Below are 24,157 nucleotides of genomic sequence, written 5' to 3'. Positions count from 1 at the left end.
TATGTTTTTGTAAGTTTTATGTTTCTGTTTGTTTTAGTTTTTCTTTCTTTTTTTTTTGTTTATGTTTTAGGTTTGTTTTGTTTTATGTAGTTAGGCCTCTGTAGATGATAGTATTTTCCTGTAGCTAAAGCCCAGAAGCACCATTTAACATAAAAGCACGTCTTCAGTCTGAAATAATGGAGAATGTTTACAGACTGGCTCTGGAAATTTCAACACTGTGTGCTTGTCTGTGTGGACTAAAGAGTTTAATAATTTTGTGTTAATAAAACACAACCGTATAAGTAGGAAGAGTGAGCTGTCACTCACTACACAGTTCTGTCACCAATGTGAGAGAATTTAGGTACATTATGTCGGCCACTTCCTCTACATGCTTCCTGTGCATGGAGCAGATGCCAGAGAGAAGAGACTGCTGTAGTGAAAACACTAATTATTTGACTTGTATGCAATTTTTTGTGGGTAGTTTTCCCGCCACAGCCTGTGATGTGACGATCTGGAGTGTCTGAATGGATGCCGTCCACCCCAGCACTGAGTCTCAGGAAGGGGATGCTTTTTCCTGATCAGACACAATGAATCCCTGATCCGTGTGTGTTTGTGTGCATGTGTGAGGCATTTGATTCTCCCGTCACACTAGAACAAACAAAAGCATGCTTCCATAGTATAGTTTGTGGGAGAGTGAGAATGCACGTTTATGCATTTCATGGTGGATGCATTACAATTGCCTCTTTTATTTGCCAAATTGAAACCAATTATGAAATCCAATGAAGTGAACATTTTCGAATTGAGTCTAATGTTTTGATTCAGTTGATGAACTGGATGATTTTTGGCGCCCCTGTGAAAGCGGTTGAATGTATATGTTTGTACAGAAGTGTTTAGCTCAGAAGATCTTAGAGTACAGATAGACAATGTGAGCAAAGAAAAGCAAAATAACCTTTTATAAAACTTTTGTATTAGTACATTAACAATGGTAATTTTGTATATATGAAGACTAGGCTTTCTGAGTAGCAGAAAGAAAAACATTCCTACATTTTTTTTAAATGTAAGTTTGTCAGAAATAATTATGTAAACATGCGCAATGTTTATGTGCCTTTTATTTGGGTTGTCTAAATAAATAAAAAAAACTGTAAAACAAGCGTTTGAGAGAGATCTACCAGCATTTATTTTCAACAGTGCCAAAATTTATTGCATAAATTTGGAAAAGCTCCATCTAGACCAGGGTTCCTCAAATCTTGCCCTAAAGGGCCAATGCGCTGCGAAGTTTAGCTCCAACCCTGATCAAACAATTTTTCTAATGATCCTGAAGACATTGATTAGTATGCTCAGGTGTGTTTGATTAGGGTTAGAGCTAAACTTTGCAGGAAAGTGGCTCTCGTGGGCCAGATTTGAGAAACCCTGATCTAAACGTTTGTCTGCATGGCAAAACTGATACCTCATGTTAACATTAATCTTTTATAACTTTCTTGCTCTCTTCACACAGATGTACCTTTGTTTGACAGGTTCTCTGCAATCATGGAAAATCAAGAAGTAACAGTATTAAAATGATTTCTAGGCACTTAAATTTCCTTTCTATTTCAATTTCTAGTTACGCTCAAATTTTTAATAGGCCAATGCAAATTATTTTGGTCCCAAAAAATTATAAAAAATTATTTTGCTGCTCAAATATGCACTGAACAAAATGTTTCATTCATCCAATTAAAAAAGTTTAGGGTAATGATTCACATCTATATTTTTTAACTTGAGCCAATGAAAAATAAATAACTTGGTATGCGTTAAATATTTTGCTAGAAGTCTCTTTGTAAAGTTACATGGGAAATTTCGGAGTCTGGACAATGGGAATACAGAAGACCAGCGGGCACTCTCTGCCTAGGCAATGGGCCAAATATTTTGGCCCAACAGTTGATTTTGCATCAGTACAGCATCAAGCATTGCACATCACATATAAGTGTTTTCTCAATGCATGAACCTCACCCAAAAAAGAAAAATACTCTTTCATCTCTAATTCATGGCTCTCCATCTGGCCCTGTTCCAGTGTTCCCCTCCCCCCACACTAGTTCCTTAATCTTACATGCTGTCTTTTTTTTTCTTCGCGAATCTCATATTGGTCGTTAGGACTCATTTCCATGTGCGTTGGGTGCGTTCACGGCCTCACGCTTGCCGCATCATTTGATCAGGCGTGACGCGCCCCTGGGATCCCAATACAATCAACCCTGGGTTTAATCTTGTGTCCATGAGCAGGTGCTTCGGGTTCAAGGTCTTTTGTTTCACCCCTCACTGTCGCCTCACAACGGGGATAAAAGACAATGAGCCCCATTGAAAGAACAATTGCGCTTTTTTCAGGGCGCCGCTGTTCACCATCTGCCCGTGTCTGTAAGTACAGGCAGCTGTATTAGCCTAGTATTTGAAGAGCATTTCTCTTCGTTCATTCATATTCATGAAAACATCTAATTTGGATGTTTCAGCAACATTGAGCACTTAAGTAATAAATAATTTAGATTTTTTTATTGAAACAGAAAACAAGTGGTTACACCCTATATGTCGCCTCTATAAGCTATATTATTGAGGGGTTTTCTGTGTTAACGTTTGGTCTTATATATATACGTTTATGTTCAGTTATTTCAAAAGAACCTATTCATTGCCATTAAAATACAATTACGACACCCGAGGCTTTTGCATCTGAACTATATACACGCACTCACACACACACACACACACACACACACTCTATATTCTGATTGGATGAGCTGCGTTCGAAATCGCAAAATCATTTCTCTTCGTTCATTCATATTCATGAAAACATCTAATTTGGATGTTTCAGCAACATTGAGCACTTAAGTAATAAATAATTTAGATTTTTTTATTGAAACAGAAAACAAGTGGTTACACCCTATATGTCGCCTCTATAAGCTATATTATTGAGGGGTTTTCTGTGTTAACGTTTGGTCTTATATATATACGTTTATGTTCAGTTATTTCAAAAGAACCTATTCATTGCCATTAAAATACAATTACGACACCCGAGGCTTTTGCATCTGAACTATATACACGCACTCACACACACACACACACACACACACTCTATATTCTGATTGGATGAGCTGCGTTCGAAATCGCAAAATAGCCAATAAACGTTAATCTAAGCTGCGTTGTTCGTTCGGTAGAAGAAAGAATTGTTAGGCAGAAGAACTGTTTATTCTTATTATTAATAGATGATTTTGTGATATTGTAATGACAGAAAACTAATAACTATGATTTTGAACTCTAAAATGTGTGAGTACATGGCAAGATTTTTAAATATTTTTGAAAAACAGTAGGCTACTATACCGTAAAATAGTATTACAATTTAAAATAATTGTTTTCTGTTTGAATATTTTATTGATTAATATATTAATCATTTAAAATGTCATTTATTCCTGTAATGGCAAAGCTGATTTTTATAGCCATTAGCTTACTGCTGTCTTCGGTGTCACATGATCCTTTAGAAATCATTCCATGTTTATTCGGTGCTCAAGAAATATTAAAAGTTGTGCTGCTTAATATTTATGTGGACACCTTGATACATTTAGGCTTATATTCAAGATTTTTTGATGAATTGAAAGTTCATAAAACAGCGTTTATTTGAAATATAATTTTTGGCTGTTATGTTTGATCAAATTAATTTATCCATGCTGAGTAAAAATATTAATTTCTTTTAAAAAATCTTCTGATTCTTGATGAATATAATACTTTATAACATCTTTTCATAGAAATGAATACATAAATGAATATTTATGTAATAGGGCCTCAGGAGTTGATTTTATCTTTTGGAATGAATGGGATGCTTTACTCACCTGTATCCGCTAGGTTGCTCTTGAGCGCGGTGAGAGGAGGATAATCTGCCCGCAGCTCAAGCGCTCAAGAGCCGATAAAGAGCTTCCATCTGACGCGCTGTGAACGCCGCGGTCTGCTGCTGTCACGCACTCAGTTTCACTGTTTATGTACAACATGGAGGAATGCAACATCGAGTAATGTGATCAGAGCCGATCTCTTCAGCTGGTAAGCTCTTATCCTCATTCTACTGCTCCTCTCCCCACCAAATGATTTGATTATGCATTTATTGATTTCAAATTAAATACAGAAGCGCTGTTCAGTTATAATTCTATTATTATAATAGTGTCTCTGGTCCATTTATGTCTACATGTAACAATTAAATAATAATAGTAGTAATAATAATAGTTTACTATGTAATACTGTGAGGTATTACTTTTTTGCACGTTTTTTTATTTCTCTGAAAGCAAAAAACGTGCAAAAAAGTAATACCTCACAGTATTATCACAGTATTTTTTATACCAAACTACAAAAAAAATTACTAGAAAAAGTAGAATACTAGGCCTATGTGACATTTTAGGATATGACATTTTCCACAGCCTACTATTTGGTTTCTGTTGTGGTGTCCTATTAACTGATAACAGACTGATGTTTGGCCTCCCAAAGGATTTTGGGATGGAATCCATTTACTTCCAAAAGTCTAAGTGACCATGTGCCTCTAATATCTGACTTTATTTAGTCTCATTATATTATGGTTTAAGAGCAGAGATTCTATTAAAGGGATAGTCCACCCAAAAAATGAAAATTCTGTCGTTATTTACTCCCCTCCCCCTCATGTCATTCCAAGTTTTTGCATTGCATTTCTTTCATCTGTGGAACATAAAACAAGATATTTTGAAGAATGTTGGTAAACAAACAGTTTCAAGTTCCATTGATTTCCATAGTATTTTTGTCCATACTATGGAAGTCAATCGGACATGAAACCACTTGGTTACCAGCATTCTTCAAAAGAAAATGGACTGTTGGATCCTCTGCAGTGCATGGGTGCCGTCATAATGAGAGTTCAGACAGCTGATAAAAAAATCAAGAAGTTTCTTTTTGCTTCACAAGATGTTAAATGATTGACTGGAGTGGATTAATGTAATATTTTGATCAGGTGTTTGAACTCTCATTCTGACGGCACCCATTCACTGCAGGGGATCCATTGATGAGCAAGTGATATAATGCTACATTTCTTCAAATCTGTTCAGATGAAGAAACAAACTGATGGCCCGAGGGTGAGCTAATTTCAGCTAATTATCATTTTTGGATGAAATAATAAGTTGTTATGGTATTTAAAGGTGATGCGCAACTTGATTGCCTCAGTATTAGTCTAAACGGTATTGTAAAAGTACTGGACTGTCACCTCCCCTCTGCACTGTTCCTTCCTGTCCTCTCCTTCTATCTCAGAGGAACCAGGTCAGAAACAAGGACAGTGTCAAAGCCCTGCTCATGCTTTTGGTTCTGTGCACTCTATGCAACTGTTCCCCTTTTCTTTAGGCTGAACATTACAAAAGCCTTTGGGAAAATGCTTAATTCCTTTCAATGCAATCTGCAATAGATTTATTTTCCATTCTGTTCCTATAAAATGCATTAAAACAAAAATCTTGGAAGTGTGTAAGCGACTGCTGGAATTTATCCTCATGGGTTTGGCCCCATTAGAGCTAATGATAGCATAGTGTAGAGAGGTGCGAGTGAACGTGCTGCTACTTTTATACATAGACAGCAGGCGTGTGTTCTGACATAAGCACTAACCCACAGACGACTCCTGTGGTGATAACAGCTCTCCTTGTCAGACACCACAATCTGCCCGCTTGGATTGCACTCTTCTCTTGGCCACTGAATCAGCCAGAAAAGCATCCGAATTTGGCACAGTAATAAAGAAAGGGAGACTGGGATCATTTTGGCAGGGACTGCCTTCTAAATTTCATTAAAACTTTGTTTATAGCTTATTATTAATGACGGGGCTGACATATGCCAGCTTCACACTTCTGTCCTGTTCCAAAAGGAGTCATGAAAGATTTGTTCAACCTTTAAAGGAATAGTTCACCCAAAAATAATAATTCTGAAATTATTTGTTCACCCTACACTCTTAAAATTTTTTATTTGCTTCTGTGAAGATCCTTTAACATCCATAGAAACTTTCCATTCCACAGAAGGTTCTATATAGTGCAAAAAGCTATTAAATGATCTTCATACTAAGGAAAATAAATAGTAATTTTAAGAATTATTCACTAAAAGGTGAAAAATGGCATTGCTGTGAAAACCCACTTCTGCAACTATTTTTAAGAGTGTAATATTAAAGTGAACCTGTGTAACAGATTTTCTTTCATAGAACACAAAATGTACATTTTATGAGAATTAATTAAATTTTTTCCATGCAATAACACTAAACAGATACTGAATCTTTTAAGCTTCAAAAGCACAATAAAATAGAATATCTTCTGAAGTCATATGAATCATTCTATTGAATCAAATCAGTTGATCCAATGCATTATGATTGATTCACAAAACATACTGATTCATTTCTTGAGTTCAACTCACTGACTCGTTTTGAAGACCCGTTCATACAAAGAATGCTAACTATAGTTATACTACGGGGCCGTTGAATGCTTGAATCTGATTGGCTGACGAGCGTTCTGAGGCGTGCAATTATTTTCAGGGAAACGCACGGAGAAAGGAAAAATTGAAATCGCATCATATGACCCCTTTAAAATGACGTTTTGGAACTAGCAAAAGAGGCGTTGGATGAGATGCGGAAGAAATAATCCTACTCACAATAGCGATTTAAGTACAAAAACTGGACGAATCCCTTTAAATATATAATCTGATCGATGCCTTGAGGTGTGGTAACCGTAGTATAAGCGGAATAATTGACTCCGGGCCGTTGAATTATTCGAAAAATAATGCACACCCGAGGTGTAACGGCCACAACGCGTGCATTATTTTTCTAATAATTCAACGGCCCGTCGTCAATTATTCCTTACTTATTTAACACTTTATATAGATATAGTTTTAAACATTGTTCTAAGTTTAAAGGAACGGCAGAGTCCACACCATAACGATAACAATATAGAGGATCGATATAGTTGGAATCACCTTCACAAAAAATTGTTTTTTTCAGCTAATGAATGATAAAAACATTGATAGCCATTCAGAATATCCTGCTTTAAAGCATTTAAAGCAGCAGACAACAAAACTGCAGTGTGCTTATTATGAACAGAACATTCTTGTGCATGTGGACGCTAATAAAGTTATCGTTATAGTTATCACTCTTGGTGTGAACGGGCCTTTATAGCTTATTACAGGGGAAGTACGTTCAGTATAAATGTAATTCAGCTTTGAAACCAAATGAAAGTGTGTAAATGACAAAATTCTCATTTTTGGGTGAATTCTATGACTTCTTGACCCCAGGTTTGACCTTCACCCAATTCAATTCAGCTTGAGTTTTGTATCCGAAAAGCTTTACACTTACAGTGGGACTTTTATTGATTTCATATGAAGTGTGTGACAAACAGCAAGATTGATTGAAGCTTTTAATTGGGTTCGGTGCTTTAACACCACTGCTGTGGTTTATTCTGAGCTTCCTTAATGAATCACTTCCTCCAAGGGTCCAACGACTGTGGGATTGATAGTCGTGGGGGTTGCCATGGAGACAAGACCAGCAGACTCTGATCACATTGACTGTCGATGATGGCCGTAATTAAAAATAACAAGCTTTCCTGTGTTGCACCAGAAGGATGATTTCCCCCATTATGGTGACACCTCCACCGTGCTGAGATCCCTTTCACAATTATCAATCAGATCCTGCTCTGTGTGGCATTCCTCCAGCTCTAATCCATCTCAGAGGGTCACACGGACCCCTGCTTAACCGATATCAGCTCAGCGGGTGTATTAACTATGGATGACGTCAGTCTTTGCTGTATGTTATTCACAAGGGCACAGCCGCTCTTCTTCAGAGACACATCACTAAGCTGCTACTGTTCCTGCGCTCACTGGCGAACTGTGCCAGAGTCTGTGGCTATATTTAGCACTGCCTGTTTGGTTTTGGGTGCAGATTAATGTGGAGAGATGAAAATGGGAGCGAGGGATATCCGAACCTCTCCGATGACGGATTTTATGGAGGAGCCCGCAGCCTGTGATGGGAGCTAAAGGTTTATACTGCTGGCTGTAGTCGCTTCCTGGTGGATCTTTTGGTGTGAGCCTGCATCTCCTCTGCAGACAGACGGTAAGGAAATAGATACATATATGGGCATGTGAAGCACACTGCACATACGTGAGCATAGTATCCGATCATGTATGGTGTGAGGGCAAAATGTGCCCTTTTTAAGAGTTTAATACCTATCCTGCCTTTTAATGGAAGCCTTGTTTGTTAATGACCCTGATCCATTTAATGTCCAATGGGGACCATCCACTGTGTGACTCATGCTATTCATATGTGTGCATAAGTGTGTGCGTTATGATTTAAAATAATAAATTTTCTTAAAAAATTCAAATAGATGTAAAGATTTAAATTGACGATCTATAACCATTTCTATAATTGTTTTGGGGTTGTTCACATGACACATCTGAAACTATTTTAACTACTATTTATTGTTTAATATGAATTATATTATATTATATTATTTGATACACTGATGTTAAAGCAAATAAATACTGTACAATCTACCAAAAATCAATAAATAAATATAGGTTAATGCTGTTTTGGGTGCCTTATATTGAGTGTACTGTTAACTAAAAATAAAACAATTTAAAAGTATTTTTCGTTTATTGAAATAAAGCTGAAATACTAAATATAAATGTCAGATGAAAAACTTACATTTTGAATTACATTATTGCCTTGGCAACTAACTTATGGAGGGCCAAAATACTCAAAATTAAATCATTAAATAAATGTTGTAATATATAAATAAATCGTTAAATACATAATTAAATAATTAAATGCATATATATTTATTTATTCATTCATTTGTTCATTTATTTATTTATATTTATTTATTTGCTCCACATTTCTTTTTTAGGGTTATGGTTGTTTGTCGGCACGTCCCGTAACGCTTAAAATGAAATGTGAAGGAAATGAATGAATGAATATTTATTTATTTATTTTTGCATTTATTTATGTATTTAATTATTTAATTAAGTATTTAACGATTTATTTATTTATTTCAACATCTATTTAATGATTTAATTTTGAGTAATTTGGCCCTCCATATAAACTGAAATAAATAAATAAATAAAGTATTAAAATAAAGTATTGAATTATTAAAATTACTAAAACTGAAATAAAAATAATTTAAACCTATATAGAAATATTTAAAAAGAAACACAAAAAAGAAAAAAAGCACATAACAATTACTAAAACTTGAAGTAAAATTAAAATAAATACTGAAAATATAAAAACAAAAGTATTTATTCAAAATATGAATAAATACTAAAATAGTATAGATGGTAAATAGCACTAAAATAACAGCGTTCATATTAATTGAGAGACTACATGTAATTGTTATATTTTTAAAAAACTATTTTCGCAAACACATACATGTAAGTACAGGTGCATCTCAATAAATTAGCGCTTTGAGGGTGACTGTGAGAGTGAGAGCAAGGCATTCTGGGAATCCCAGCCAGCCCTGGATGTGGTTGAGTCTCAGCTATCAGCAGCAGAAGAAAAGTTTGTCCAATGCTGCCCCTCTATATACAGAAGCTCACCTCCAGGGGCATCATGAGTGGATAACGGGCGTGACTGGAGGCGGTGCATAGGTCAAGGGGTGGAGCCACTGCGGTGGATGGGCAGTTTTGAGTGGGAGGGAGGTGCTATAAATGATGACCAGTCTTTTCCGCCGGAGTAACGCGAACAGTAACCATGGCAGTGGTACGCGAGGGAGCGACGCTGCCTCAGGAGAGCTCAATAGCAGGAGGCCTCCACGTCAGGTCCGGCATTTGGAGTTTAGCCAGGCTATGGACGACTTTAAGACGATGTTCCCCAGCATGGAGCATGAGGTTATCGAGTGTGTCTTGAGGGCCAACCATGGTGCTGTCGACTCTACCATTGACCAGCTACTGCAGATGAGCTTGGACAGCCAGGCCACGGATGACAGCTCGGATTCTGAGGACAGCATCCTTCCAGAGGTGAGTCTAGGAACTTTTATTGAGACCCAGAAGTCTGGCATTTTTAGATCTTGGTACACAAAAGAATCTTCCCATCGAATCTCCTGCAGATCCTGGAGAGAACGCTGGAGTCGGACAGCTCAGATGAGGAGCCTCCACCAGTCTACGCGCCGCCCTCCTATGACATGCACATCTATGACAGAAAACATCCCGTAGATGTTCCATCCACACCACCACCCAGGCAAGAAGAACATCTATTCATGGTTCCTATTGGAAGAAATGACTAATAATAACACTAGACTTTAATATGTGAGAGAGATATTGTATCTGCATTCACTTTGTTCAAATGCTTTTTATGTTGACGTGACAACTTTCAGCTACTATTTATTCTTCCTTCTCTTCAAACCGAATCGGCTCAGGCATTTCAGAATGACTAAAACAACATTTGAGATGGTTTACAATGAGATTGGTCCACTAGTTATCCAATCACATGATCTGCTGATGCAAAATTACATAAGATTATTTTTGTGTTAGGAGTTTATTCGGTAAATGTGTTTCCATCAGAGTTCAAGTCGTTTTATTGGATAAAAAGTGTATCCACCATATACTGATCTACAATTCTTCTTTTTTCTTCTTCTTCTTCGTCTAAGACCAAATTTGTAACATTTCATATATCGGCATCATATATCGGCCATCGGCTGCCCTGATTTCTAAATGTTGTCATCGGCATCGGCCAGAGAAAAACCCATACCGGCCTCTATCCTGGAGGGTATTGAAGATGTCATATCACTGGCAAAGCCTAGCAACTACCCTGGGATAACATGCTAAATTATATAATTTAAAGTTTAATGTTAAAATATGCTAAAACACGCTACACTCTAAAAAATGCTGGGTTGTTTCAACACAACTTTGGGTCAAATATCGACTAACCCAACCGTTGGGTTAAATTTTACATTAAATTTTTAACCCAAAGTTGGGTTGAAACAACCCAGCATTTTTTAGTGTAGCAACATGGTAACTTATGCTAGCCAAATGATAAAATATTCTAGCAATATGCTAAACATTAAAACAATATACTATATACTACTGTATATTATTATTTTTTTCTTTCAGACAACATCAAAAGCCAACATCAAAGTTTGTCCTGATGAGCTTTACTTCTCAAGTTTAGTCTGCTGCTTTAAGTTGTGTAAATATTTAAAAATTGACACTTTCTTTAGTGAATAAACGGTTTCTGTGTCCCTTATTAGTTTGATGTTACTGCATCAAAGCATCAAAGTCTTGAAGACTACATTGTTTGATTATTCAGAGTTATGTCTGTAATCCAAACTTACATCAAAAGCCATGTTTCCATCCAAACTTGATCTTTTAACTCTTTTGAAAATTTGAATATCGCATGAAACATTTGCGCATCAAGTAAGCGTTCGAAAGAACAAAATCACTTACTGGGAAACTGGAGCAAGCATTAATAATAAAAACAAAAGTTGCTGCAACTGGGGAAGCCACTGTTAGCTTCTGTCTTCCTACATAATAAATTACTTGAGCCTCAGAGCGCACAGACAAAACGCAATAACAACCACTGTCGGGTTATTTTGTGTTTGGAGGAAGATATCTGATGTTTGGGAATGTGATTGTGTGGGACAGTTTTGTGAGGTAACCAAATCATTTTTATGACAGACTTTTGCCTAGGGATTTCAGAATTACTAAAGCAACATTTGAGACGGTGTACAATGACATTAGTCCACTGGTGGATAGTGCACTTATCCAGTCAAATGATCTGTTCATGTGTTCAGGCATATGTTTTTTGTTGTGCATTGAGGAATTTATTCCACCTCAGTTGAGTGCATACATTTTTATGCACAGATTGGTATTTCCATCAAGTGTTTTTTAATGTAATATTACAAAATTCTCATAAAATATATGGATGGAAAATTAGTTACTGACCTATTAGTGTGTGAACTCGGTAAACAACAGTGTCTTAAAAATTATTTAAATCATGATATTCCCATCAGGCCTTTCTAATTTCAGGAGTGTGTTTCATAAAAATTATTTGTTTTCTTTTGTACTCATTATTTTGTCAGGTTTGATGATTATCCTCCTCCTGGGCATCAGCAGGTCGGCAGATACAGGAACTGGAATCCACCGTTACTAGGCAACCTCCCTGATGACTTCCTGCGTATCCTGCCTCAGCAGTCAGAAAGTCTTCAGGTGGATTTATAAACCACTAACATGTATTCTGTATTAAAATCGTGGCTAAATATCATGTTTACATCAACAAACATTTAGCCCCAGATTCAAAGATTTAGATTCAGATCCAGATTCAAAATCTGTCCAAATTCGCTCTGTTTATATACAGTGGCCATATCATACATACTGTATGTATTTTTGTTGCATTTTATGCATACCATTTTTTTTCCAGCCACAATTTCATTCAAAATTACAAACAAAAATCTTCAGTTTACAACACCAAGCATTACATCTTGATTTGAGGACCTCAGTTAATGTCAAAGCCAATTAATTTGTCTCATGGTAGATTTTTTGACAATTTCAGTAAAAATATAATTAGCAATTTCCTTCTCTTGCAGCGTTCTCAAAGCAACCTGTCTCAGCCTTCCTCCTCCTCCTCCTCTTCCTCCCTGTCGTCCCTGACGCAGCTTTCGTCCAGCAGCAGTGCCCTGTCAGGTGGTGTTTGGTCATCTGAACAGGACAGGAAGTTGAAACAGTACTTAGAGGACGAGCGAATAGCCCTTTTCCTGCAGAATCAGGAGTTCATGAAAGAGCTACAGCGTAACAGAGACTTCCTCATAGCTCTGGAGATAGGTACACACACACACACACATATGTATATGCTGACCTCAATGCAAATTCCATTGTGTTCCATATTGGGATGTACATCTGAGTGAAATGGATTATGGAAAAGAAAAAAAATTAAAGCAGAAAGGGGTGGAGTTTAAGTGGACTAAATGATTGGAGAAGACCAACAAACAACACCAAAGAGAACTCTTGTCACTTTACCAGAAGATTTGGTTATAACATTTTTATTTTTTTTTAAATTACAAGGCCAAAAATCGTTCACAATAAGTGGATTCTATTTTTTTTATTACATTACATTACTGTGGGGAACATTTTCAGACACCCCCCCCCAAAGGTTTAGTGAAATGTAGTGAGAAACACATTGCACACTGTCACACTCATTTCTCAAACATACTTCACATAAGATGAAATAATGTTTGGATTTCTCCATGTGAGGAAAACCCATCATTCACATTAAAGAATTCATAAACCAACATTGCATTCAAGCATCTTTTTCGCAGTTTTTACCATATTTTGGGTCCCTTCAAAGTCTTGGTTCCTTCCAAGATTTCTTCCACATCTTACCTGCTTTTTGGAATGATTTGTATAATGAATAGCACCATACAAATAAATTCACAATTAACTGAATTTAGTGCTACATGCTCAATTTTAATCCCCTTTCTATTTGCAAAAAGATTTGCAGTGTTTTTCATTCTCACATTTGTAAACCATTCCTCCTATCATTCTGCTAAAATGCATTTCAAATAACCCCCATAGGTGTGTGTGTGTGTGTGTGTGAGAACAGCTTTCATTCCTCACTCACTGTGTGCAGTGTTGTGTTGTTCACTCCACTCACTCTGGAGCGGCTGATCTTCACCTGCCCTCAGTGACCCTCTTACCTGCTGTGTTTTAGATCGTCAGAGGTGCGAGAAAACACAGTGTGGTCATTCATCTGCTTGCACGGAGAACTCCGCCGAAGGTAGATTCCCTTCATCTTCATCCATCAGCCACGTCTGCCACACAAACACTGACAGGAAGCTTCATCTGAACCTGTCTGTGCCGCCACATAAAATGACACTCAGATAAAGGCCTACAGGGACCATATTCTACACTTTTGCCGCATTTATTTTTTTTATTATAAGGCTAAATTATTCTGTTAACCAAAAAATGAAATTTCTGTTATCATCTGCAGAACACAAAGGAGAATTGTAAATGTGAGCAGTCATAAGTTGACGCGCTCATGTCTAACTCTTGATGTAGGTGATAATTGTGGCTTGGGGTCTGAGGAGGCCTGTTCATCAGTCTCTGACGATGCCTTATTCCTGGAGAAACTCAAGCACATGGGCAAATGTAAGAAAACACAGACCTGAAGTTTAACAGCAAACTCATGTAATGGCTTGAGCTCTCGCCCCTTTCTGACCGCTGTATTATTACCTACAGCTACTAGGAAGAAGCTCTTTGAAATTGCTAGATCATTCTCGGAGAAGAGCAGAAGAAAGAAGTCCAAAAAGCGAGCTCTGCCCAAACACCAGTCATATCCTCACATGTCCAGCCCTGACAGTCGCTACCTGGAGTTTGCATCTATGTATGTTGTGTAGAGAAGGACTTCTTATGTTTGTATTTCTAGATCTTTCTTAGTCTAGCTATTAGTTTCAATGTAATGTGTGTGTCTAAATCGGATTATTTGATCTGCTTGTTGTAATATGTATTGTATGAATTAAAAGGTAAACTTTTCAAAGTTAAAAGTGCTAGTTTTAAAATACATCTTAGAAGCTATATGACACTGTAGTATTAAAGTTGTAGTGTGTTTGGTCCTTGACTTCTTCTCAGTCTGGGCTCTGCAACCTCCACCGTCAATCTCCTGGAAGAAGTCGAGGGTCCGCCATCGGGTAAATATTCTCCTTATCTAAATGCAAACATGAACTGTATTGGCACTGCATAAATGTATAACATTTGGTGAAACCTTATAAAGTGAATATGTGTGTGTGTCTATAAGCCGAGGATGACAGCCAATTTAAGAGACTCTCAGGAAGAGAGGAAGGGGAGGAGTCAAAGGAAGTGATGTAATGGTAAGCACACACAAACACACTAAACATCCTTAAATCATTGGACAAATTTAGATAATTAGCACATATTTTTATGATCTCTCAGAGATGGATGAATCCTGGCTGGAGCAGCCAGTGGTTTCTGCTTTAGAGAGCTTGTTTCAACAGCTCTGAAGATTGAAGAATCATGAAGATCGAGATTTTACTCACTAGTTTCCTGCCATGCTTAGTTAAACCTGAGCCATAAAATCATCATAGTTCTATATTGTTTGTAAAATTCTGGTTCAGCAGTCTGGTTTCTGATGAGGTGTAGCAGATCTGGTGGTGTTTAGAAGAATGCTGTGTCGGGACAGTGCTCATGCTGTGCTGGGACTCAGGACTCATTTCTGTACCTGAATGTTTTCCACCAAAACTGTTTCTAAAACGAAATTCAAGTCCTGAGTTTAATTTATAATACTGGCTAAGCACATTGCAATATTGGTAACAGTAGTTCAACAATGGTAACCACAAATCAACCATGGTTTTGCTACACTAACCATAGTTTAACAATGGTATTTGTAGAAAAACTGTGGTTATACAAATGGTAATCAATTCACCAAAAATTGTTACTACAGTTTTAATATAATAAAACCATGGTTGATTAAAGGGCTTTTCACATTTAAAAATTATCATAACATAAATAACATAGTATAACAAATCTTTCGGCCAGTGTTTAAAAAGACATCAGATTTATGAAAAAATGTAAAACTGTGTCTTATTGCGTAATAAACATAGCCTATCGATTTAGCCAGTCTATTAATGAGTATGATTACGTGATATAGTAATGTAGTGGGCTGAGGAGGGATGTTAGGATTTAAAGGCTCACATAGACATTTTTCTCCTCAGTAAAACGTTTTAAACATAAAGAAATGAATAGCACTTCACACAAAATATCTTTGAAATCACAATTTACAATAAAAATAGAGCGCCGGTCTCCTCATAGGGGCAGACGTTTGGTCACATCATGACAAACTGAACACGCACTTTATCTTGATAGGTTCCCTTTTATTAAACACTTGTCACTTATGGAATAAATTTATAATTTTTGACTATAGAATATTTTACGATAGCCTCGGAAAATTAAAACTTTTGCTTTTGCTTGATGCTGCATCCACAACGCTAGGTGTCAGTATTACCAAACTGTGTACGTTAAACTAATCAGCATCAAACCACTCTAATATAGACATATGCACGATATAGAGAGGTTGATAGAAATGTCTGCCTATTTTAGTTTAAATTAATTGTTGGCACCGTTGACCTCGATTGTTTGTGACATTTTATTTGCACTGCGCCATCATATTTGACCTATAATAAACGAACATGATAAACAAGCTCATGCTTAGTCTCTGGAAACTGCTGTAACTGTCCAGCAGATGGAGCTATACACAGTGCCTCGCTGTTCAATGTTTGTTTATCTCAAACACAATCTGATTTTTCTTTTCAGTCATAATCTGTCATTACTGTGATAGATGCCATTTATTTTGTTATCAGGAACAGCCTAAACACCTGTAGGGCCTCTGAGAGAGAGAGCTGGCTTTGGGTGCTCACGTGTCCGAGTGTTTCTGCTCATTGTCTGGTGTCTGCAGAATCGGGGATTTATTTATAGCCATGTCTGTCTACCTCAAAGCCCCATAATGCACCACTCCCAGATCCTGCGACTGGTGGCCTTTTTACCTAGGTCTCGAAAATAATCTCAAATCTGATCTCACAAAGCATAAATGGAACAAAAGCACACACCGCACCACCTGCCCCGCAGACACAAACAGTCTGAAATGTGACTGAAAAGACGTGTCAGTCGGGTATTTACTGAAAGCCTGTGTCACGGACAGTGTTGGGCAAGTTACTTCCAAAATGTAATACATTATATATTACTAGTTACTGTCTTTTAAAAGTAATTAGTTACATTACAATATTACTGTCTCTGAATTGTAATGCGTTACACTACTTTTGAGTTACTTTTGAGTTACTTTCACCAAAATATCCACAGAAGTATTATAAAGTGCCAAAATGTAGTTTATTGCTGCTCATTCTACACCCAGTGGAGGGTAATGTGGTAGGTCTATATAGCATAAAATATATGAAATCATATTTAGATACCGGTATGTAGGTCTACATTAATGTTACGTTGTAGTTTAGGTTAAACACAGATAAGCAGAAACCACATTATTACATTCATAACAATAATAAATAACACCAGTAAATAAAGCGAAATATTATCATGTACAAACAATAAACACAACACCTAGCCTATAGGCAATTTTGAACGGTTTCAGAAGAAAACAAGAATGAAAAATATAAGTTGCTAAACAAGCCAAAACGGTAAATTCACCACTTAATTTAGAGTTAAAATATGTCGTTGTAACTTGCGTTACTGAGATTGTAACGAGTAATAATATTACCCAACTTTTATTAGTAATGCGTTATATTACTGCGTTACAGCAAAACGTAATATACTACTGTAATATTATTACTTTTGTAATGCGTTACTCCCAACACTGGTCACGGATGATCTCTGCCATCAGATTCCCCACAATCCAATTTAATCTGCTGTATCCTGGGAAGGGATTCCTCAGGCTGACCAATAGAGTGTGAGTATCATGATGACATGGCAGTAGCCAGGTGGAAGCCACACTTTGTCTGTAGTACTTTTGTAGGCTTTTTTTGGCTTAGTGCACTGAAACTTTCTCACATGATTGATTTAGAACCTGGTTTAATTTCAATTTTTGTTTAACCAAAGAGTTTTAAGAATGCAATAACATCAGATATAATACTAAAACTTATCATAATAGCTTGGAAAAGGTCATGGTATGGTTGGTTTTTGGATGAAACATACTCTCATATGACGGCTCTTCTGTCTGCATGGAAAGGTCAAGTTTCTACAAGAGGTTCATGCGGTCATCAGCATACAGATGTTCACCTGACACTCTGACTGGTGAGAGAAACAGCTTGAAGAAAATGCTGGAGTTAATGATGACTGTTTGGTTCATTTCAAATTAAAATTTTAAATGTAGATATCTACTTAAACTTCTGCACTAGCTTTATAACTACTCTTGATTACTCTTAAAGGGATAGGTCATCCAAAAATTACACATCTGACATCAGATACTTACCCTTATGTTGTTCCAAATGACTTTTTTTTCTGCAGGACACAAAAGATATATATAGTCAAAAAATATTACTAAAATAACATTGCTTTGTATGAACAAAAACAGTTGAAATATTCTGATATTTGAAATTAAAGTCATAAAGATTTGGAAAGATCTGAGGATGAGTAAATAATGACAGACTGAACAACCCCTTTAAAATTTGTATTCTTGTACTGTTCTGACTTTATGATATTACTTGTGCTTGTTCATTTTAAGTGACTGTTGATAAAATTGCTTGTTAAATGTCAACAATTCTGTGTTTTTCTGTCAATATGGGGTGCTGTGTGTACATTAATGAGGAAAAAAAATTAACTTAAATGATTTTAGCAAATGGCTGCAATATAACAAAGAGTGAAAAATTTAAGGGGGTCTGAATACTTTCCGTACCCACTGTATATATATATATACATATCCCTGTTACATTGTAATGAAGGATTTGAATCAGTCTGCTGGTGTGAGATGAGAAAACATGCTCATATATTGTGCATGTGTGTGCTTCTACCGCTATAAATGCTCAAATGTCTCAGATCAAATTTGAACAGGAGACACCTGCACGGTTTACATACAGATTGGGCTAGTGGGCCAACACCTGGAAATAAACTATGCGGATGAAATCGATATTGATCACAATGTGTGAAAGAAATGAAGGAGATTTCTGGACATATTTTAATGTCTCTTTTTTTATACATTACACTCATGATTAGACTTTAAAGGGTTACTCCACCCCAAAATTAAAATTTTTGTCATTAATCACTTACCCCCATGTCGTTCCAAACCCGTAAAAGATTCGTTCGTCTTCGGGAGGCTTGTGACTGTCCCATTGACTACCAAGTAAATTACACTGTCAAGGCCCAGAAAAGTATGAAAGACATCGTCAGCATAGTCCATCTGCCATCAGTGGTTCAACCGTAACATTATGAAGCGACGAGAATACTTTTTGTACGCGAAGAATGGGGGTAAGTGATTAATGACAAAATTTTCATTTTGGGGTGGAGTATCCCTTTAAGGCATTGTTTTACTCAACTGCGACTTTCTTCATATTTGCAAATTGAGACTTCTTTCTCATTATTTGAAGATTACCGGTTTGGACTATAATCCATCCATGCAAACCGAACCTCAGCGGACACCTAGAATAATGTTCTGTCTCTGAGATGTGTGTGTATGTGTTGAAGGGGAGGATGTAGAGTGTTATGCAGCACGCAGTACTGAACTGCGACTTTCTTTCTCATATTTACAAATTAAGATGTTTTTCTCATTGTTTGGACATTACCGGTTTGGACTATAATCCATCCATGCAAACCAGACCTCAGCGGGTGCCTAGAATAATGTTCTATCTCTGAGATGTGTGTGTATGTGTTGGGGAGGATGTTGAGTGTTATGCAGCACGCAGATGGAGAGATGGAGGACAGATGGAAGGATAGAGAAAGAGAGTGAGATGGAGGACAGATGGAAGAGGAGGTGAGGTTTGGAGAGTGACTCAGCAGTCAGATTGAGCGTTTGATGTGAGGGAACATCACACCCTCACAGTGAGATGAGAAATCCTTCTAACCCCTTTATATTTTAATAAATGTGATTAAACATGCTCGTGCTTGTACGGAAGCACAAGGCAAGCAAAGGGGTGAATTTCCACCTTCATTTATTGCATTCTAGACCCTAAGATGTGAAAGGCCCTCTGTTTGAGCTGAGGACACCCTAAGGAAAGAAAACCACTAATAAAATCCCATTAATATTGCAGTTGTTTTTCCTAAACGGTATTTAAGTTAAATAAGAACAAATATGGGTTTTGGTTTGAGTCTTGTGCTTCACAGATGTGTCTTGTACTTTTGCACGTCTCCTCAGAAGAGATCTCAACAATGTGTTAAACTGTGCTCAGATTTGTCAAGATATTAAATATCCTGCTTTTTATTTCCAAGAGACCATATATGACACAGTTTGAAGTCGTATCATAAAGAGGACTTCCTGGACGTTTCAGACCAGGGATTTGGCCATGACAACTTCCTTTCCTTTTTAAAAACACACCAAAATATCTGACACCACAATTCAGCACATTTTATGTAAATATAAACAACGAGTTTACAAGTACATTGATTTCTTCAGTGTCCTCTACGACTGACTGCATGTGCAAAAATTATTATGAAATATTCCTAGTTCCTATTTGTTTATTTAGAAGTTTTCTCTTAGTCGTTAAAAATTATGTATAAGGTTGTAACCACATTTTGGTCCTGTTTACACAAATTCAGTGATAAATTTACAAATTTACTTTACAAAACTAATTTAATATCTGTCAAAAAATAAATACATTTCGTATGGAAATTACTGGTTAAAGTGTCTTTTCTTAATAACAGGATCCTACAGTTCTCTACAGAGGGAATATTATTCAAAATATGAATTAAGTACTTTTTTTAAAAAGCTATAGGCCTATATTTAGAATTAGAGTTATTAAAGCAAACAGACATGGTAAAAAAAAATGAATAAAAAATATATTATGTAGGCTATAACAATAAATTAAATGTCTAAATTAGTTTTAAATAACTTTTAATTTTAAAAATCTATCTATCTATCTATCTATCTATCATTAGCCTGCCCTACAGTCATGTGCGTACGGACTTCATTTCCCAGCGCGCATCGCGTCGTGCGATGTTTCCCACAGCTGACAGACAAGTGAGCGGAGACTCGCAGCACAACGAGCAGCTCGCACGACGCGCTTCCACGGTGCACTTGGATTTGGGATTACCTCAAACCACATCTCCGTCGTGGATCCCAGTGTAGACCGCATCTATCGTCCGTTCGGACAGTCTGATGGCATGCGTCTGTTGTAGTGCATGTGGATTGTATTATTATTTGTAGTTGCACTCATCTCTCCATTCACGGCGTGCCCAATGCAGTGGGATGGACGGTGTTAGAGTGGGGCTGATGATGGTGGAGGAGAGTGATGAACAGAGGGACAGCAGCAGCAGGGGCAGCGGCGGCGGTGTCGCAGCCATGGCCGCGCTACACCAGTGTGAACTGATCCAGAACATGATCGACATCTCCATCTCCAGTTTACAAGGGCTCCGGACCAAATGCGCGGCGTCCAACGATCTCACGCAGCAGGAGATCCGCACTTTAGAGGTAATAAAGACGAGAGGGGCCGAAGTGCAGCGTCACGAAAGAGCGCTTTATTACTGTTTCTTCCTAATTTTGCACTGCAGCTATTTATTGTGGTGCATTTTAGAGGCGCACAGGACTGGGACTGAACCCCTCTTATTGCAATTTACCAATTTAGTATTACCATGCTTGTACAGGGTACCGTGGTAATACTTGGAATTTGGACAGTACTGTGATGCTGTATTTTTAGAAACGCACAGTGATGTGATAGAACCTCTCACACAAAAATATGCCATGGTATTACCAGGGTTTCCTGAAGAATTTTGTCCAGGGTTCTCCATTAAACAGCAAAAAAAGGAACTATGGTATTGCCATAGTAATGGTTTGTGGATTAGGCTAAGGTGTAAATTTCAAAGTAATCGTATAGCAGCACAATATCAATGTACTATGGTAAGAATGGTGCAGCCACAGTACTTTCTTCATAAATGAGCATAAGAAGTTTTCAGATTTTTTTATGTCAGTTGTGGCATATACTGTTTCTATAGTTATAAATTTTGGAAGCACAATATAATCTAAAAACATCAAAAATAAAACACCACAAATACCACGGTGCATTTTTGTAAGGGAAAACACTGAGCATTGGCTTATGCATGTAGTTCACAGCACACTAACCCAGTGGGGGCTTTATTTGACCTGGTTCTGTTGACTAGGTGAAATATTCTTGGCAGTGAGATGCTGCGTAAAGCACAGCATCCCTGCAGCATCTCCGAAACAGATCCAGTCCTGATATTTTGAAAGTAAAGGCCTTCACTGGACTGTCGTCTGGTCTGTGTGATATTTTGCCGATAGCGTCTCACCCTGACTTCCACAACATTGGCGGTTAGTTGTCAGTATTGATGTGTGCTTCACCTGTAAAGTGCCCCATTGCTCCACTGGTAGGGGTAATTAATGAGGAATCAATGCAGCCGTGGGGTGGATGGTGTGCAAACAGTCCCAGAGGGCCTGTAGTTTGAGTATTAGGTGAAGATGTGACCGCATGCACCAGAGTGATTGTTTTGGAGATTTGAGATGTTTGTGGAGCACCTCAGAGGTTTTATGTAGTGTTACGGATCTGTGTTTCCTGATCTAAAAGGAAACTGGTCCTGATTGGGGGTTAAAGGCCCAAGAAGAGTAGTTATATTTATGTGACCGTATAAAATTAATATTTTTGTCTCTTTTTTCGTTACGATTGGCCATTTGATGTTTGTGAGCATGCATTATTAAAATTCTATATGTTTTTTTTTTCTAAATAAATGAGAAACTAAAATTGTTTTGAATGCTACGAGTTGAGTAATCATAATATAATGTACACTGTAAAATACGATTTTCACAGATTATTGTATGTTTTGCAAGGAAAATACTATTTCAGTCATTCAAAATTTCATGTTTAGTTCAATGTGTTGCTTGCTGTTTAATTGTGAAATTTACTAGCAATTTCTGAGTAAAAATAGTTTGTATGCCATTTTTTTTATTGTATGAAAAATATATTAATTTTGAGACTTGCTTAAGATTGCATTTAACAGTGTTATTAAATCGTTTGTGTTTTTAAAGTGCAACTTTAAGTTAGCGTTCGCTGTGAAAGTGATCTAAATGAGGGGAAATGCACTATTAAATATTAATAAATTAAAAAATACATTAATATTGCTTGATAAACGATATGGTACAGATATTTTGTACATCATAAGCTATTTCTTCCACCAAAGATAAAATAAAAAAAACAATTTAGTAAAAGAACAGCAAGTTGATTCTTTAAAGGGATAGTTCACCCAAAAATGGAAATTCTGTAATTAATTACTCACCTCATGTCATTTCAAATCCGTGAGATCTTCGTTCATCTTCGCAACACAAATTAAGATATTTTTGATCAAATCCGAGAGTTCTCTGACCCTGCTTAGACCACAGCGTAACTGAAATGTTCCCAGATCCAGAACTGTAGTAAGGACATTGATAAAATAGTCCATGCGACATCAGTGGTTTAACCGTAATTTTACAAAGCTGCGAGAATACTTTTTGTGCACAAAGAAAACCAAAATAATGACTTTATTCAACAATTCTTCTCCTCCAAATCACATATTCCACCATTATTGAGAGCACCACGATGCTCAGCGCATGCGTGTTCTACGTCAGCAGCACCACGCGCAAGCATTGTTTACATAACCCTAACTCTCGATAATGGCGGAAGACGTGATTTGGAGGAGAAGAATTGTTGTATAAAGTTGTTATTTTTGTTTTCTTTGTGCACAAAAAGTATTCTTGCAGCTTTGTAAAATTACGGCTGAACCACTGATGTCACATGGACTATTTTACCAATGTCCTTACTACCTTTCTGGGAACATTTCAGTTATGTTGCTGTCTATGCAGGGTCAGAAAGCTCTCAGATTTCATCAAAAAACGGATTTGGAATGACATGAGGGTGAGCAATCAATGACAGAATTTTCATTTTTGGGTCAACTATCCCTTTAAGTTCTGCTTAGTTCAGCAATAATGTTAAAAAAATCTAATATTGGTCAATAACCAATATGGTACAGATATATATTGTATGTATTGAGTAGGCCACTTTTGTCAAAGAAAAAATTCTAGAGCAATTTAATAAAAGGAACAGCAAACCGACTTCTTCAGGTCTGCTTCCTGCTTTAACAGGAAGTTGAATGTTCTACCTATGTTCCAAATCAGCACTACTGGGCCGTTAAGTGTACAGGAAATGATGGAGTCACCGCCGGGGAGCGCTTTCTCAGCCTGCTTCCTCTTTATGTCTAATGTAGCACTTTCTGGCTGTGTCTCCTTCTCTTAGAGCTTGTATCTCGAGTGGTTGCAGTAAATTAAAGGTGGTTAATCATGTTTCAGGTAAGCAGCCCAGGTTTCTCTGAGCCCTCAGCAGCCAGCATTACCTTTTTAACCCTGCTGAACAGGTCGATGTATTGTAAGTGTGCTCTTATGAGCGTTGTTCAGATGGACAGATGGAGCCCGTCAATACTCCAGCTGTATAACAGGCCCTGGATGAACAACGGATCTGAAGTGGTCACATTCAAACCCTCACCACTTCCCGTACACTTCAGCGCAGTC

At 37.1% G+C, this 24,157-nt stretch overlaps 2 protein-coding genes across 7 annotated transcripts in view; both read left to right on the top strand.

Annotated features, from left to right (window-relative positions):
• Nucleotides 1–9,416: 9,416 nt before the first annotated feature.
• Nucleotides 9,417–15,158, top strand: LOC107741139 (CUE domain-containing protein 1-like). 6 transcript variants are annotated; one of them, XM_016553736.1, is made up of 10 exons: nucleotides 9,417–9,966; nucleotides 10,056–10,186; nucleotides 12,027–12,153; nucleotides 12,531–12,765; nucleotides 13,652–13,717; nucleotides 13,999–14,088; nucleotides 14,179–14,272; nucleotides 14,569–14,627; nucleotides 14,735–14,807; nucleotides 14,890–15,158. In XM_016553736.1, exons 1-9 carry the CDS (start codon nucleotides 9,658–9,660, stop codon nucleotides 14,803–14,805), a joined length of 1,182 nt encoding a protein of 393 aa, XP_016409222.1. In that variant the 5' UTR covers nucleotides 9,417–9,657; the 3' UTR covers nucleotides 14,806–14,807; nucleotides 14,890–15,158. The 6 variants fall into 6 exon arrangements, with proteins under 6 accessions (XP_016409222.1, XP_016409221.1, XP_016409219.1 ...); XM_016553735.1 differs by having other exon boundaries at nucleotides 14,179–14,323; nucleotides 15,072–15,158; XM_016553733.1 differs by having other exon boundaries at nucleotides 14,179–14,323.
• A 5,488-nt stretch (nucleotides 15,159–20,646) lies between these two features.
• The window catches only part of LOC107741140 (kinase suppressor of Ras 1-like), a 32,236-nt gene continuing 28,725 nt past the window's right edge, over nucleotides 20,647–24,157 (top strand). The window contains exon 1 of the mRNA XM_016553739.1: nucleotides 20,647–21,079. Within this exon, the coding sequence (XP_016409225.1) occupies nucleotides 20,858–21,079 (222 nt within the window). The 5' untranslated portion in view covers nucleotides 20,647–20,857. The remainder of the gene's footprint in view (nucleotides 21,080–24,157) is intronic.

Source organism: Sinocyclocheilus rhinocerous, unplaced genomic scaffold (genome assembly GCF_001515625.1).
Source record: "Sinocyclocheilus rhinocerous isolate Xijiao unplaced genomic scaffold, SAMN03320098_v1.1 scaffold1307, whole genome shotgun sequence".
Classification (NCBI taxonomy): Eukaryota; Metazoa; Chordata; class Actinopteri; order Cypriniformes; family Cyprinidae; genus Sinocyclocheilus; species Sinocyclocheilus rhinocerous.
The sequence above is the reverse complement of the archived record's forward strand: the minus strand, read 5'-3'. Positions and strand labels throughout refer to the sequence as shown.